The following is a 16,121-nucleotide window of genomic DNA, read 5'->3' on the forward strand; positions in this document are numbered from 1 at the left end:
CAAATATTGTGTATGAAATTCATAAGGATCAATATAGTTTTAATACATTAAATTCATAAATTTCTCCTTAAGGAGTCTCTAAGACTGTTAACTAAATGAAATCTACAATATTACAATTGATATGCTGTTTTTTAAAATGCTGATCTGATACTGATGCTAGCTGGATGCTGATGCTTATTTTGCTCTTGCACTGCATAATATGTTAACATTATAATATATGTGGCCATTTAGTCATCATTAACGTACCCGGTATATCGATGACGTATTATCAATTAACAATATAGATATTGATATAGATATAGATAAACGATTTACGATATATCCCGGTGAGCTTGAGATAAAAGATACACAGAGTATGACACAACTGTTTCATACTTGGATATTTTACTTGAAAAAGACGTTAATGGTAATCCAACAACCAAGATCTTAATAAACGTGATTACTTTAAGTTTTCAATTTTCTACTTTCCTTACTAATACAGCAATAGACCTTCATCAGCTGTATACGGAGTTTATATCTCTCAGTTGATTCGATACGCAAGAGCATGTTCTACATATATACAACTTCTAAAACGAGGTAAATTATTGACAAACGAGTTGATGAAACAAGAATATCAACAGTCTCGTTTAAAGTCATCATTCGTAAGTTCTATGGTCGATACAATGATCTCGTCAGCAAATACAATTTTTCATTAAGTCAAATACTGACCGAGTTTTGTTTTCGTATTTATTCGTAGTCAAATATTAAAACACTGAATTGACGATGGATTTTCCGTTATTTCCCCATCATGACAAGAAGCCCATGGCGGGTGTGACCGGTCAATAAGGGATGCTCACTCCTCCATGGCACCTGATCCCACCTCTGATGTTTTGGAGGTCCCTGTTTGCTCTGCTCCTATTTTGAATTGTTTTATGGACATTTGAGCTTGAATACTAGTTGTTATCTCCAGATATTTCATGACTTTCCTTTATATATCAGCTCGATATTTCTCAGTGAATTAAAAATAAAGCTACACGAGTCTGACAGCAATTCACCCTTATTACTTGCATACGGGGTTAATGCCTCACATTTGATTAGATACCCAAGATCATGTTCTACCTACAAACGTATTTTTAAACGATGGAAGGTATTGATAAACCACTTGTTAAAACAAGAATATCAACAGTCTTTTTAAAAATCATCATTTTGCAAGTTTCAAATCATGACCTGGTCCAGATTTATATATAGTTTATATAAAAATATTAAGAAAATACATAAGAAAAATGTTCTAAGAAAGATAACACTAACAGAAAATACAGTAGACAAAAATGTTTCTACACAGTCTAAGAAATGGAAATCTAATCTGCTGAATATGAAATATAGAGATAACAAATGTTATCAGCTTCAAAACTTTCCACTCATGAATGGCGTCGACCCAATTAACAAAAACAAATAAAAAAATTAGTAGCTTATACAATAATATAAAAAATAAAAATAGGAAAAACTGGATGATATGCGTGTCTCTGGGTAAAAATATCAACCGTTAACAGAAAATAGAAATTAAATATCAATTTCAAACTATGACCGAAGTAAAAACATCAAAATATCAATATATTATATTTTAAAACAGCTAATTTGGGAATAGAGGCTGATCAAAGTCTATTTTTCTTCCACTCGAGACGACTGAAATTCTGAAGAATAAAAATTGTGATTTTATTCCGCAGTTCAGTTTAAAGCATCGGATTGTAAATAAGGAAGACAAATAGATCGTAGCAAGCCCAAATAACCTAATATTAAATATCTTAAATATATTTTATTAAATCTAAGGGTATTATGACGCCATTTACTTTCAACAAAACTAGAGGTACCGTGAGCAACGAGTTTACTTAGTGATACCATCGCCTCCCATATGATTATCATGGCAAAGTCCATGTTTTGCCATGAAAAACCCAAATATGTGTCCGATCAAAAGTAAAATAGGAGGTGCACAATTGCACTATAAACAAAGATTCTGTAAAACTTGATTAAAGAACACGGTTCACTTTTGCCTTATTTGGCCCTGTGAATTTCTGAAAGACTGAAACTGCGTATTTTTAGTTAACAATACATTAGATATCACTTAGAACTTCGGTGAATGCGTATCTATCAAAAATGACGTCATTTCCTGGATAGTCAATGCATTATGACGTCACGAAATGCATCTGTTTCCTCATATTCTGAAAAAAGTGTACAAAAACGGCCAATTTCTAAAGCTATTTTTTGATATTTCATATAGAGCGCAACCTCTGATCTAAGATATGCAACTAGTAAATGATAGAACTGTTTCTGAGGATTAATGAACATATTTTATTTTTTAGATCAGAAAGTGCGCTCATATCATTTTTCTTAACTGAAAGTACTCAATTATACCTGTTTACCTAAAAATTCAAGAACACTGCAATTTCATAAAGCCAGTTCTCCAAGACTTGGACTTTGAGAAGAAAAATTTTAATAAGATGTGAAAGCACCAAGTCTCTACTTTATTTTAATGCTTCAAATAGAAAATCAAGTGTTAATCAATCAATAGGTATATCTGCAGAGCCATTTTATGCGTAAAGTGAACCAACTTCTTTCATTCGGTTTTATAAGAGGAGCTGCGGATAAGAGATGGGTACCCCGAAGCGTAACAGACGAACGGACGTATAGACAGAATGGCGGACGGACATCACGATCACTATACATGTATATCCTACTACTTTTCAAACGGGGGTATAACAAGAGATAGATAATTTCTTTCTTGAAAATAGTGTGATAAATTTTGCTACATGCTGCATTTAATTTTTAATTAACATAAAACTATTGCTTACAGAATTATCGTTGTTAGTGAGACGCGGAAATATGTAAGGTTATCAGATGTGTTGTGTACTTACTTTATCAACTCTTAAACTTACCTCCTATATCTATTATCATATATTTGGTCCCTCTTTCGGATAAGTAACCAGAGTTTCTATGGTCTGGGAGATGTTGGCAGTATATAGATGCTGCTTCTGGTTCCAGAGCAATAGACAACAGTTCACCAGGTATCCCAGCCTAAATTTATTAAATGATTATTAAACATTAGGTACGAAAAGGTAATTCACGTAAGAGTTGAGTTCGCAAAAATATTTAAAAAAGAAATAGACAAACAAGGAAATAGCTACTTACAAGTTCTGCACATTTGCGCATGAATTTCTTTGCAGAGTCGCTCCATATAGCAGGGACCGTAAGCACCCATCGAATTTCACTTGTTGTAATATCAAATCCTTGCAATGATAGTCGGTCCATCAGATGGTCCTTTAAAGCTTTAATGGATTTTGTGAACACATCTTTCGCTGGCCAAGGTTTCCCGGAGATATCAGGTATTTGGGTGTCTTCTTTTAAGAGCTACAAATAACATTGTGTATCTTATATTATTTTTACAATATGTAAAATATTTTTACATCAAGAAAACACTTATTTATCATGAAGAAAAATTTTTACGACTACTTACATCTCGGTTGTGGAGTTTCATTTTAAATCTAGAGAAGAACAAATAATTATCGCTGTCTCCATCCATCACCAAACTACCGTGTTTGTTTTCAGCTTCGTAACCAAAAGAGACAAATCCACCTTCAGAGTCCAGAAGAAGAGAAGTAGGGGTCTTCATTGATGCCAAGGAACTCCCTCCAGCATTCCAGGCCTGATTCGCGTGGATCTTAAGAGGGCTTTCCCTGTATTCAGATCGAGAGCTAAAGGCATACCCTGAGTATGTGGTCCCAAAATCCAGAGCAGCCACATACAGATAGTCTTCAGATTTTACTAAATCTTTATCACCATAAAAGCTGTTTTCATCCATTTTTGTAACGTGTTTTAGTACAAAAGGTATTAAATTATGTTAAAGCCTCAAGTTAGTGTTAAAATACCTGATCGTAAGTAAAGGTTGTGTGATGAATATTTCTTTGTGTGACGTTTGATAAAACAATCCTTGAACCTATTCTTAAATACTGTAAATACTGATATGCTTTAATCGGAAAATAAAGAGAAAGTACAAGTCATTTAAGATTAGGACATAACGTATCATAGCAGTTTATTTTTAATCTCCTAGTACATTTTTGAAAAACATGACATACAGACTGTATATTTATGAAATTACAGTAACATTTATTAGCTATTAGCATACCGATTCAAGAAAATGTGTGTCAAAATTTTAGAAAGTCCTGAAAGATAAACGAAAAAATAGCTATCGATAAAGGTAGTATTAATGTGATTTATTCATACCAATAGTTTGAATCATTTTTTAAAAATCTTACTTTGCCTGCTTTTTGTTTCTCCTGCAGAGCGTTGTAAATTTTGAGATATTGGTCAAAATATGCGATTTTCAGGCAAAAGACATCTTGATTTCCTAAATATATCTTCATTTCTCGACAAGACTTAGTGTTGAGTGAACGTGTTATTTTTTTTCTTGAATATAAAATAAAACCTATATTTAAATTACTAGCATATATACTGTAAAACACGCTTATAGCGAACACGTTTATAATGAATATAATGAATAATATAATAATAGCCTTATATTAAACAACACGATACTGCAATGAATAACAATGATTTAATAACAGAAGAAGACATCAAAAATCCTTCACCATTATACTATCTTAATGGAAATTTAATGGAGATCAAAACTGCAGATTTCTTACCAAATATTTTGCTAATATCCGTTTCACAAAGTTTTAAATATGATATTACTAAGTTATGATGTCTCATCTGCTCAACGTTGATCTCACAAACTATGACAATCTTCTTTAAAGTTTACAGTTATCTCCTTGTTTGAAGGTGGTTGTTATATTTTGTTTAGGTATAATTTTCAAGTTTTTCTCTTAAAAATGATGTAAGCCTAAACTTCTTTGTTCTAATTTGCACATTATTTAGATGGATTAAGGAATACCAACTTATAAATTAACTGGTAATTTTTAATTTTGCTTCTATTATTGATGTTTTGCGAGGACAATACAGAATATATAAATGAGAGGACATGTATTCTAAATTATTATTTTTTGCTTTAAGTTGGATAAAAGTTGCCAAATTATCTACATTTTTCTAGCTCAATCAGTATTTCCATCTCCATTCTCGCTATCTTTCATTTTTAGCGTGCAGCTTGTTGGCACTTTAGTAACGGCATCAATAGCCATCACTTTCAATTCTGTGTCTCCAAAGATGTAAACTACAACGAATGGTTGGGCTCCTGTTTGACCTCTATTGAGAAGCCCCATTAAAAAATTCACTGGAAGAGGAACATAAAATTCTCCAAGAAGAAAGCATTCGGGATCATCTGTATATTTAATTTCGTTCTTCGGTGAGCAAAAGATTTTTAATAAAACTCCATCTTGGAGGCAAGAGGCGGCTGAATATCCTTTAATTTCCTCATGTCCTATGTCAACCTCAGTCCCTGCAGCTAGGATTACCCTGAAACAATCACGACATCTATCTACCCCGTCAATTGTGATTTTCCTGTCTTTATCGTGAATATTCGGATCGAATTCTGGACAATCTGCAGTCCCGTAGGTAAAGCGCAAAATTCTCGATTTTATGAGTGTTGGATCATGACCGAAGATAACAGCTCCTTTCAGCACCGCAACCCTGCCCCTGGGGGTATAATCAACCGAACTGAATCAAAAGCTTTTTCAACCTCGGATTGTATATACTTGGAATCGGCTGATCCCCCAACTAACAAAATAATAGATATTCCATCTGTCTGTGGATTTTGCAGAACCTGTTGCATATGCCGAATAATTTCTTTTATCGATGGATCGAAAAACTTCTTCATTGTCGCAACATCTACATGCAGTTTGTCCAGCTTCAATCGCATTCCCTCTACATTCTCGAATAACTCGATCAAAGACTTTCCTGAAATTTTCTCTGATAACTCATTCAGTGCAACATATGATATTGTCAATCGAATAGGGCCTTTGCTGCTCGGTGTGAATGACCGTTTTGCAACTTCGAACTCCCTAAATATATCAATATATGTTTCTGTTTTCGATTGACGTAGTGATTGCATGACTTTTTCTCTCAGTACGCCGGTGAGACGTTTCTCAAATTCTCTGTCAACTGCTGTCCCGCCACACGCTCCTCCTGTAGCTTGGTGAAGTTCTCGTAGTTTTCCATCTTTGACCTTTTCATGAACCGTAATATCAGCAGTACCTCCTGTTGATTAAACCAGAGTAAAAGGAACCTTTTCCGTTTCGACTTAAAGAGTTCTATCATCAATTTGATGTAGTGATTTTCAAAAGTAACCAATTCTATCATAGATTTCCCCCATTCTCGCAATGCCAGGTGTCCGGAGTCAACACGTTACCGTTGGACCCCTGGCCTATTTAATTCAATATACACGGGATGACTGAAGCGACATCTTCAGGAAAATTACAAATCTTGATTGTTTTTCTTATCTCTCAACAAATCACATTAAGCCATTCTATGATAAACAAATTGTAACGCGTGCATTTGAAGTGTCATATGGATCCATTTTGTTCTAACTGTTTATGAAAGCTTTAATTTGATTGATGCTTCTCAATGAGAGAAGCAAGCCCTAAAATTTCTAGTGAAATATGCCAGAGGTCCAACGGCAACGTTTTTGGTTCAGGACACCTGGCATTGCGAGGATGGATGTATGCATGAAGAAAATGATCAGAAAATTCAGCCATAAAAAACTCCACGAGAACCCTGTTTGGTTAGAGTTTCCATATTAAATGGTAATGATCCAATTTACTAACATCAATGATTGGGTTAAATAACCCAAAAAATACATTTTTTTGAGTTTACTAAACATTTGTGTTGAAAACCGTGTAAGGTGTAATATGATTTACAATATTCATATTTCTTTTGTATGAAATAAACAAACTTTTAAGATTGATAGTCTTTAACTATGTGACAATATAAACCAGGTAATATATTTTCACATTTAAACATTCTTTCTAAAAAATTTTAATTAATGGAAAAAATCCATGAGGTAGCATTGAACTTAGTATAAAACAAATTTATTTCATATCCTTTGATTTTTATGTAAAAGTTTTTGATCAGTGCTTATTGCACCCTTGATACTGAATTTAAAATATAATTTAATGTTAAAAAACAGCATCATCAAAATTACACTCCTTACAGCACATATATATTATATATTTGATTCAAATGTTCTAATTTCAAGTAACCTAAACACTTGAGTTTTTAGAATTTTACTTAAAATGTCCAAAATATCAAATTCCAAACCTGGTTTGAATTTGAAACTTTTTCAAAAACTCTTTTGGTTAAGCAAAATATCTTTTAGATGTTAGAATATTGAACTAATATTCAAAATTCAAATCGGGATTGGAATTTGATATTTTAGATATTTAAAGTAAAATTCTAAAAACCTCAAAAACTTCCATTTCACTTTTTTCTGGTCCAGTGGTTCTTGAGAATTTTTTTACCGACCAAACCTTCTTTAAACTCTTCTTAATTGTTTCCCCTTGTGAACTGCTTAACACTTTATAGCTTACAATTAATTTCCTTATAGACAAGGATGCTATCTGTCAAAGGATCTGTGCATTTTATCTATGAGAAATATAAATTTCCGAAGTTTCTCAACTTTCTGTATCAGAGTTATTAAATACATGTCTAAAGAGCAGGGTTTGATACTCAAAATCTCATGAAAGTATTAAATAAATGCCGAGCGACACTGGCTTTTTCGATGGGGGTCTAGCAGTTTTGTCACATTTCTATTGTTATGTATATGCATACCAGTTTTCAACAAAATTGTATACATCGAGCTGCAACTTGTTCATTTGTATCATTTGCACATTATAACTTATTTTGATTTAAACTCAGACATATCCATTGGACAATGTTGCACATTTTCAGCTTATGTCTATTTTTAGAAAAAAAGTCTCCAAACTATGGTCGAATTAGCTTTCCCGAGTGTCAACACATTTTGTTATTGGTTACATTATTAATATGTGAAATATTTACAGATGGAGGGAGTTCGGTAATCAGTTCTAAAAAAAATCACTTCAGGTTTCAACTCAGCTGGTCTATAATTTTTTACTGTGTTTGACAAATGTTTCCAAATGTTTGCTAATGTATTTTTGGTTTTTAAAATAGTCCATACCTCCTATGTCAACGATCATATACTGCTAACTATAGTAAACTATATTTAAAGCTATATATGCCGTATTAGTGTTTTATTTTAAAAGTAATAAATATATGTGGTGTCTCATCAAGTTATATAAGTTATATACTTTCTGCAATTAAGACAATTCCCCTCCATCACTTTTAAAAGTTATGAAATATTATTTGGTAAAAATTATTTTCTCTCCGTGTCGGATAAAAAACCGCCTCTTATTGAAATATTCATGATCACGTTGTCTCGCATGTTTACAGCAAACAATGGTCCAATCTCGTGAATGAACCGAAAACTACGTTTTTACTACAAACACGTGAGTTAGGGATTGTCAATATTGAGAGCACCTCAGAGTTGGTTACTTTTTGTACCGAGGAATAATCACGTGCAATTGTCTTTTCAATGGACATTTTCGGTTGGGTGAACTTCTACAGATGTCAGCGACTATGGATAAAGAAGTGTGGAAACCATGTTGTGCCAAAATGAAATAACTAATACAAACAAATTATATAATTTGATCAATCAAAATGGTTATTAGATACATTCGATTCTGCATTTCTTAATGGTTCAAAACAACAAAAAGTATTCCACAGAATATCATGTATAAATCTGCACAATATACCGAATGCCAAAACCAGAATACTACGAAATAATATAAATATATTCTTTACATATGAACCACAGTATTTCTGACCCCTTGAAAATATTATAAAAAAATCTTGCAAGTAGGTTATCAGCATTGGCTCGGGCTAATTCGAAAGTGAAATTTGGAGTTTGGCCGTACATTGTAGTGAATGAATAAAATTTAGTAGTGAAAGATATTGGAACCTATTTTACTTGTCAGATTTCTTCGAGCTAGTTGATTTTTATTCTAACTGTTCTATCCCCCCACCCACTTTAAAAAAAAAAACCGATGCTACCTACCTGAATTAATTTTTCTTAATGGTGTTCATCGAAATGCTTGGTTGTGCCCTCAAACTGGAATAGTTTTTAGAGGCCTGGAATTTCTTGACCAATTTTATTTTATTAGCCCAACTATATTTCTAAGAAGGCAAGATGTGTGGTATGTAAGTTTCATCTACATATGTTATGTAGTTCATATTGAAAAACCAAAAGGGATAATTGACGATATCCCATTCAGGGTGTAAACATAGCAGTTTAAATTACTTTCCATACACTGTACTTGACATAAAATATTTTTTGCGCATAATGCGCTCCATACTGAAGATCCGTAAATGTTCACCCAACCGAAAATGTCCACTAGCAGTACAGCACGAGGAAACTCTAAACAAACGGACCTGTACAATGGAGAGGGGAAAACTTTAATTTTCATCATTGTTAATCATTTGTATGCAAATATGAGCATGGGATTAGTAGATAACAATGTACATAATGAATCAAGTCTTTCTGAGAGCGATTTAAAAAACTAGCCTTTTTGAAAAACACGTAGTATTTTATGTAGTAACCCATAAATGCATTATATGCAACTCATTGAGCTGATTGGTCTATTCGTGTCCCTCACTGAACAGACGTCACAAAAAATATCTTCCTCGACCTGATGATTCTCGCGATGCTTTTCCCGCGCACATGCGCAGATCCAGGATAAACGTCAATCCTTTATAAATATGCATGAGAATATCGTGTTCTTTTCCTGACCAGTACTTTGTTAATACCGAAAAAAATTTCGTCGAATTTGCAGGAATGCTTCATTTTTGGTAGCTTATCATTCTCCAGAAATTTTTGTTCGGTTTCAGCTGTGCAAAAATACTGTTTAACACGGCATACATATCTTTAACTATAGTTTTTTTTTGTTAAAGCACTTTCACAAAAGTATTTTCTCATCGCATTTACATTCTAACACTTGCCCTTACTTTGTTTCATAAAAGAAGCTAAATTAGTTTAAAATAATTTTTTTGGAATTTAACAAATTGTTCTTATCAAGCATTGGACATGATTTTTTTTGTTTTCAAAAGTTTTTCATTACTTGTATAATCTGAATTGTACTGTTATGATGTCATCTAAATAGATGCACACATAAGCGTGCATACGAATATCATTTGTAATAATGAACTAAGTCCTGACTTAGTAAATAACTACAGGCCAATTTCACTAACTAGTGCTGTTTGCAAAATTATGGAAAAAATTATTTTTAAATATTTGTACAATTTTATATTAGAAAACAATATCTTAACAAAATACCAGTCAGGATTCCAACCTAATGACTCAACTGTCAACCAATTAGTGGAAATTTATAATACAATTATATCTAATTTAGATAAAGGCAAAGATGTCAGATTCATTTTTTGTGATATTTCAAAGGCTTTTGATAGAGTTTGGCATAAAGGTCTACTTTTTAAATTAAAATCTTATGGAATTCAAGGTACATTACTAAAATGGATAGAAAATTACTTAGATGATAGAGTTCAAAGAGTGGCTGTAAATGGGTTCTTCTCAAATTTTAAACCTGTATCAGCTGGTGTTCCTCAAGGTTCTGTTCTAGGTCCTTTCTTATTCCTCTTGTATATTAATGACATAACTGATAATTTAGTTAATAATACCAGGCTATTTGCAGATGATACATCACTGTTTATAGTGGTAGATAATGATGTTAATGCAGCAGCAATATCACTTACATCTGACTTAGATAAAATTAATAAATGGACCTTAACATGGGGTGTGGATTTCAATCCAACCAAAACTTGTAATGTAAATTTTACAAGAAGTTCAAATAACCATCCCCCCGTCCAATTTGGCTGTAATGGTAGCATTATTAGTGAATCTAGGTCACACTGCCATCTTGGGCTTCTTTTCCAAGGTGATGCAAAATGGACATCTCATTTAAATAATTTATATGAAAAAGCTTGTTCTCGACTAAATCTTTTAAGAATGTTGAAACATCTGCTAGATAGAAGTGCATTGGTAAAAGTCTATTTTGCTTTTATTCGACCCATCTTAGAATATGGTAGCATTGTTTGGGATAATTGCTCACAAGAACTCTCAAATCTTTTAGAAAATATTCAAGTAGAAGCTGCCCGAATAATAACAGGACTCAGGAAAAATTCATCTAGAAATGCTTTGTATTTAGAATTAGGTTGGGAACCATTAAATAAGAGAAGAGAAAGACAAAAACTCTTGTTGTTCTATAAAACTGTTTATGGTATATCCCCTCCTTATTTACAAGAAATGGTCACACCTTTTATGCCAACAAATCATGGTTACAATCTTAGAAATATTGATAATTTTAATTTTGTTATACCTCAAGCAAGGACAGTCTCATATTTCAACAGTTTTTTGCCTTCTACTATTAGATTATGGAATAATTTACCACTTGAAACAAAATGTATCGAGTCTTTTTCATGGTTTAAAAATGTCTTAGAGAAACCTGCTGCAGATAGAATAAAGGATGTCAAAATCTTTCATTATGGCAATCGCAAGGAAAACATTATACATTGTCAATTAAGAAATGAATCTAGTAATTTAAATGCTCACCTGTATAATCAATACTTAAGTGAAATAGCATCTTGTACTAAGTGTGGATATCTGAACGAGGATAATTATCATTTTTTCTTAAGATGTCCTGCCTATTATAATCAGAGAATGATACTTTTTGAAAGTCTTCAGAGTTTAATAGAATTAGAAACAATGTCTCCTGATCAAATTTTGAATATTTTGCTAATTGGCGATAGGAAACTACCTTATAAAATTAACTGTTCAATTTTTGAAGCAGTCCAACTGTACATCAAGTCTTCAAAAAGATTTTGATAGTATTTTGTAACTAAATAAAAAAAAATAAATCCAGATATTTCCTATTTTTTCTACTTATTTCAAGTCTCAGCATTTCCATTTTCTATGCATATATTGTATTTTCCTTGGTAATTTGTCTTTGCACTTTATTATTTTTCTCTTCACTCAGTGTCATTGCTTGAATTTATTTACTTTTAAATGTTACTATTTCTTTCTATTTTGTATTTTCTTAAATATCAGTTCTTTGCACTTTACGTATTCTGTTCTGCTGTTTTGTTCGCACTTCTTTCTTTATTTTTTTTTTAATTATTTTGTCATTATATTGTATAGCGAATATGCATATTAAGCTTAGTAATAATTCTTCTGTATAATTTAATTCAATTTATTTCCTTTTTTCCCACCATTAGTTAACAAAAGAATTTAATGTAACTTATAAGGAATATTTTCATCATTGTTATTTATTGTCAATACTTAACATTTGTAACCTTGACCTTGGAGAGGACTTATATAGGCCATGCCTGATGTCCAATCCTATTATGTAATCTTACTCTACATAATAAAATATTGATTAAATTAAATAATGAACTAAATTAAAGAATCGTAATTTAAAATGTGTTTTAGATAAGGATTCATTTATCATTAAACTTTCCCCAACCTTCTTATTCTGTAATTCCATTTTAAATCTTCTGAACAGCATAAAGTTTCCACGCTCATCTTTTGCCATCTCTGAGTAAAATTTATCTTCTGCTTGATAGCCAAACGCCACAAAATTCCCTTACATGTCAATAAGAAGAGATGTGGGACATTTGAGCGATATCAAAGTTGAACCACCTGCAATCCATTCCTGATTACAATTGATATCCAAAGGGTTCTTGCAAAATTTAGATCTTTCACTAAAAGCAAATCCAGAATATGTTGTTCCAAAATCCAAAGCCACAACAAAAAGATAGTCTTGTTCTCTTAGTGCAGATTCTAATGGTTCTTCTTTTTTGCAGTCATTTGACTCGGTGGAATGAGACGTTTCGAGTGGAATGTTTTCTGCCATACTTAATGTGCGTAGAGTACTATCCCTATTAACAAAATTTAGGGAAAGAACACGTATACATGTAAGTTAATGATACATTGATATAGCAATATTCTTGCTGATAATGATTTCTTGATGGTAAAAAAACTATTAAAAGGTTAAAATCTTTAAAATTAGCAACGATTTATTCTGTTTTGTTATAAATAAAACATAAACCTCAATAAAACATCCATCAACATACAGCACTCGTAATGCGTGACTCGTGAATATCTTGTGTATATACTTATTTCTGAAACTGGTTTTTGAAGTTCTAACTTGATAATGATGACAAATAAAATAATTGAAACATGACTTTTTAAAAAAATCTTAATCAACAGATCGGAAGTCGAAATTTAATCCCAAAAAGTATTTTAGAACTACATGTACTTATTTAAAGAAATTTTATACGAAAAAAAATGTTGTTGTTTTTTTAATTCAAATTTGAATGGGAAAATACATACGAGGGCTGTTCAATGAATAATGTCCTTGGTGCTCGGAAAGATACAAAAAAGGCTTTCCAATGATCTAGTCTTAATGCTTTTACTTAAAATTCTCTTTTAATCAAAACACATGTCTAAAACATTTTTCTCAAATTTCTGATTGTTTTTAGAACACCTTTTTGAGTTTGACCCTTCGTATACTGCGATATGAAAGATCCTATGATTTCTTGGACTTGTTTCTTTTTTCTGAAAGGTGTTTTTTCAAGTTTGAAAGTAAAATATGTCAAAGGGTGAATAATCTGGTGAATATAGTTGGTAAGACAAAACAATAACTTTCTGGTTTTTCCCAAAACTCCTTTAGTCATCATGGCGTGTGGGTTTGGACGCTGTCATGAATAATTTAATGTAGTGGATTCCTGATTCTGGTTACCTCCTCTCATAAACCTATTTTTTTTGCAAAAAATTTGTTTTCTAGACTCCTTCAGAAATTGAACTGCCTCCTCGAATAAGAATTTGAACAAATGGCATACAAACTATTTTTGTGCTCTTGCATTTCTTTGCTCATCTCAGACCTGGGTTGTTTTTGTCACGTGTATATTATTGTAAATTTGTTTTGAGGGTTTAAAGCAATGGAGTCAAGTTTCATTATCTGTTTGAATTTCAGACAAACGTGGATAATTACAATTTTTGATTTTTTAAAATAATTTGTTAGATATTCTTACACGCTGCCCTTTTCACTAATTTTTCAAAATATAAGGTGACCTTCAAGTAATAAGCTTTTTTACTGTTAAATGTTTCTTTAAAACAGTGTAAGCTATCCCCAAAATGATGCATATCAATTTTGCTATGTGTCGTAAAGGCAGTTAAACATCATCAGTGATATTTGTTGAAATTTGGCAATCAGTACATTGGTTGTTGTAAGTTCTTGTCGTCAAGGACGGTACCAATTTTTCGATGCCCATTTTATCAACTTTGTTGATTGATATCCTCCTGCTTATGTGTGAATAAAGCAAACATTGGTTGCTATAAAATTCACATATTTCAGTGAATATTTCGTCGGGATACTTCACAAGTTTTACAGCAGCTTTGATAAAGCGTTTAATTTCACTCTTCTTTTATGATTCTCTTCCATTCACTTTTAACCCAGTGTCTCGAATAGCCCTTGTTTTCCAGCTTCTCACAGTGAAACTGTGTGGTGAAAAGTGGTCATATAAACTGTAATCAATTCATTAAAGATTCAATCATAAGAGAAAGTCAAGCTTAATATCATAGGATTTCTGTTTTGTATGTCATAGAGCTCAGGACATTATTTATTGAACAGCCCTCGTAGTATGTTTTTTATTCGCATTTCCTGAAAATTTATTGGAGATTTGCTAAGTTTCCCTATATGATATGATTAACTTTAAAGATGACGTTTGAGGATTATCGTGGGTCAGTAAAAACACATTACTTTGAGAATTTAGAGTCATTTTGCCTGGTTTTCAGAACCTGAGGATCGGAGTACTTTAACCACAATTCACAATGAATTGAAAACCTAACATATGCAACTGTATTGAGTTTGAGGTTGCTGAACAAGTTTTGAGAACTATAGTTGTTTTAAAGTATTATAGCTATATGGACTATTCAACTATGCTTTTTATGTGTCTAAGTGGGCTGAAGAAACACAGAAAAATTATTGAGTCATTACTTGGTTTATCTATGGGGCTCAGCTGACCTTTGGCAATAAGGGCTGAATAACCTCATCGTCGCAAACCACGGTCAAAGTGTACGATCCCCTCCCATTCAGGCCGGGTAGGAGACAGCTAATATGCGTACTACGAACCGTAGCTTGTGACTATGCATAAACCTTTGCTCCGGCATTATCTAGTTAAATAGTAAACTTGAAACACTAACTGGCAGGACACCAAGCTTCAGTACAAGCAAACCGGTCAGCTGAGTGAATTTAACTTGAATGACTAGTGTTACATTTAAGAATTCGTAACTATTGAAGTCTTTATAATTGCAATTAATTTTTTTGTACAATAACGGAATGCAAAATCAAAATGAGTACACGCCGAACAAAACCACGATTGAGCACAAGAATTAATATTTAACAAACAAAATTAGACATTTTAATAATGAATACTATATGTGTAAGGTCAAATATATTTTCATGTCACTTTTTCAGATTTTACTTCCATTTCAAGAATTTTAAAACTTTTTTCACTCGATCTGCTGCATCTTATTTCTAGAAATTTTTAGAATTATATATTGCATTTCCGGCAATTTTTATATATAATTTAGATTCCTTATTTTTCGAGAGTATACTCATTATCGCGAATTGGCTCTTCAATAAACATAAAAAGAAAAATAATTCGCGAATGGACGGTTGATCAAGAGATTTTACATTGATTTCAGGACCATAAAAATAATGCCATGTTCACACAACGATTTTAACTCGCAGTAAATTAATGCGAAGTAAACTAACGCGAATTAAATTGCATTCACGCGACAGCTAGTGTGAAGTATATGTAAACTAATGCGAATTAAAATTCTAAGAACTACAGCCAGGTGTCAGTAATCTGTAATGACGTCATTTGCAAGTCAAGCCACCTTATGCAGGAGCAGATGCAATAAATTTGACATAATGTTACTGTGTCTGTACATAGGCCTACATTTTAGTAATTAATGCAATTTTCCTTAGATTTTCACTCATAAATAGCACACGTACTTCAAGCTGACCACCGATATGAGGTATTTGACCTAA

At 32.3% G+C, this 16,121-nt stretch overlaps 1 protein-coding gene across 1 annotated transcript; it reads right to left on the reverse strand.

Annotated features, from left to right (window-relative positions):
* Positions 1-2,662: 2,662 nt before the first annotated feature.
* LOC134274705 (heat shock 70 kDa protein 12B-like) lies at positions 2,663-3,969 on the reverse strand. Its single transcript, XM_062756955.1, has 3 exons — positions 3,488-3,969; positions 3,163-3,381; positions 2,663-3,048 (listed from the first exon to the last, which is right to left on the reverse strand). The coding sequence occupies exons 1-3, from the start codon at positions 3,830-3,832 to the stop codon at positions 2,893-2,895; spliced, it is 720 nt and encodes a 239-aa protein (XP_062612939.1). The 5' UTR covers positions 3,833-3,969; the 3' UTR covers positions 2,663-2,892.
* Between the last annotated feature and the right edge of the window lie 12,152 nt (positions 3,970-16,121).

This window comes from Saccostrea cucullata, unplaced genomic scaffold, assembly GCF_032062105.1.
Source record: "Saccostrea cucullata isolate Sc308-1 unplaced genomic scaffold, CSIRO_AGI_Scuc_v1 ctg7698, whole genome shotgun sequence".
NCBI classification, from domain to species: Eukaryota; Metazoa; Mollusca; class Bivalvia; order Ostreida; family Ostreidae; genus Saccostrea; species Saccostrea cuccullata.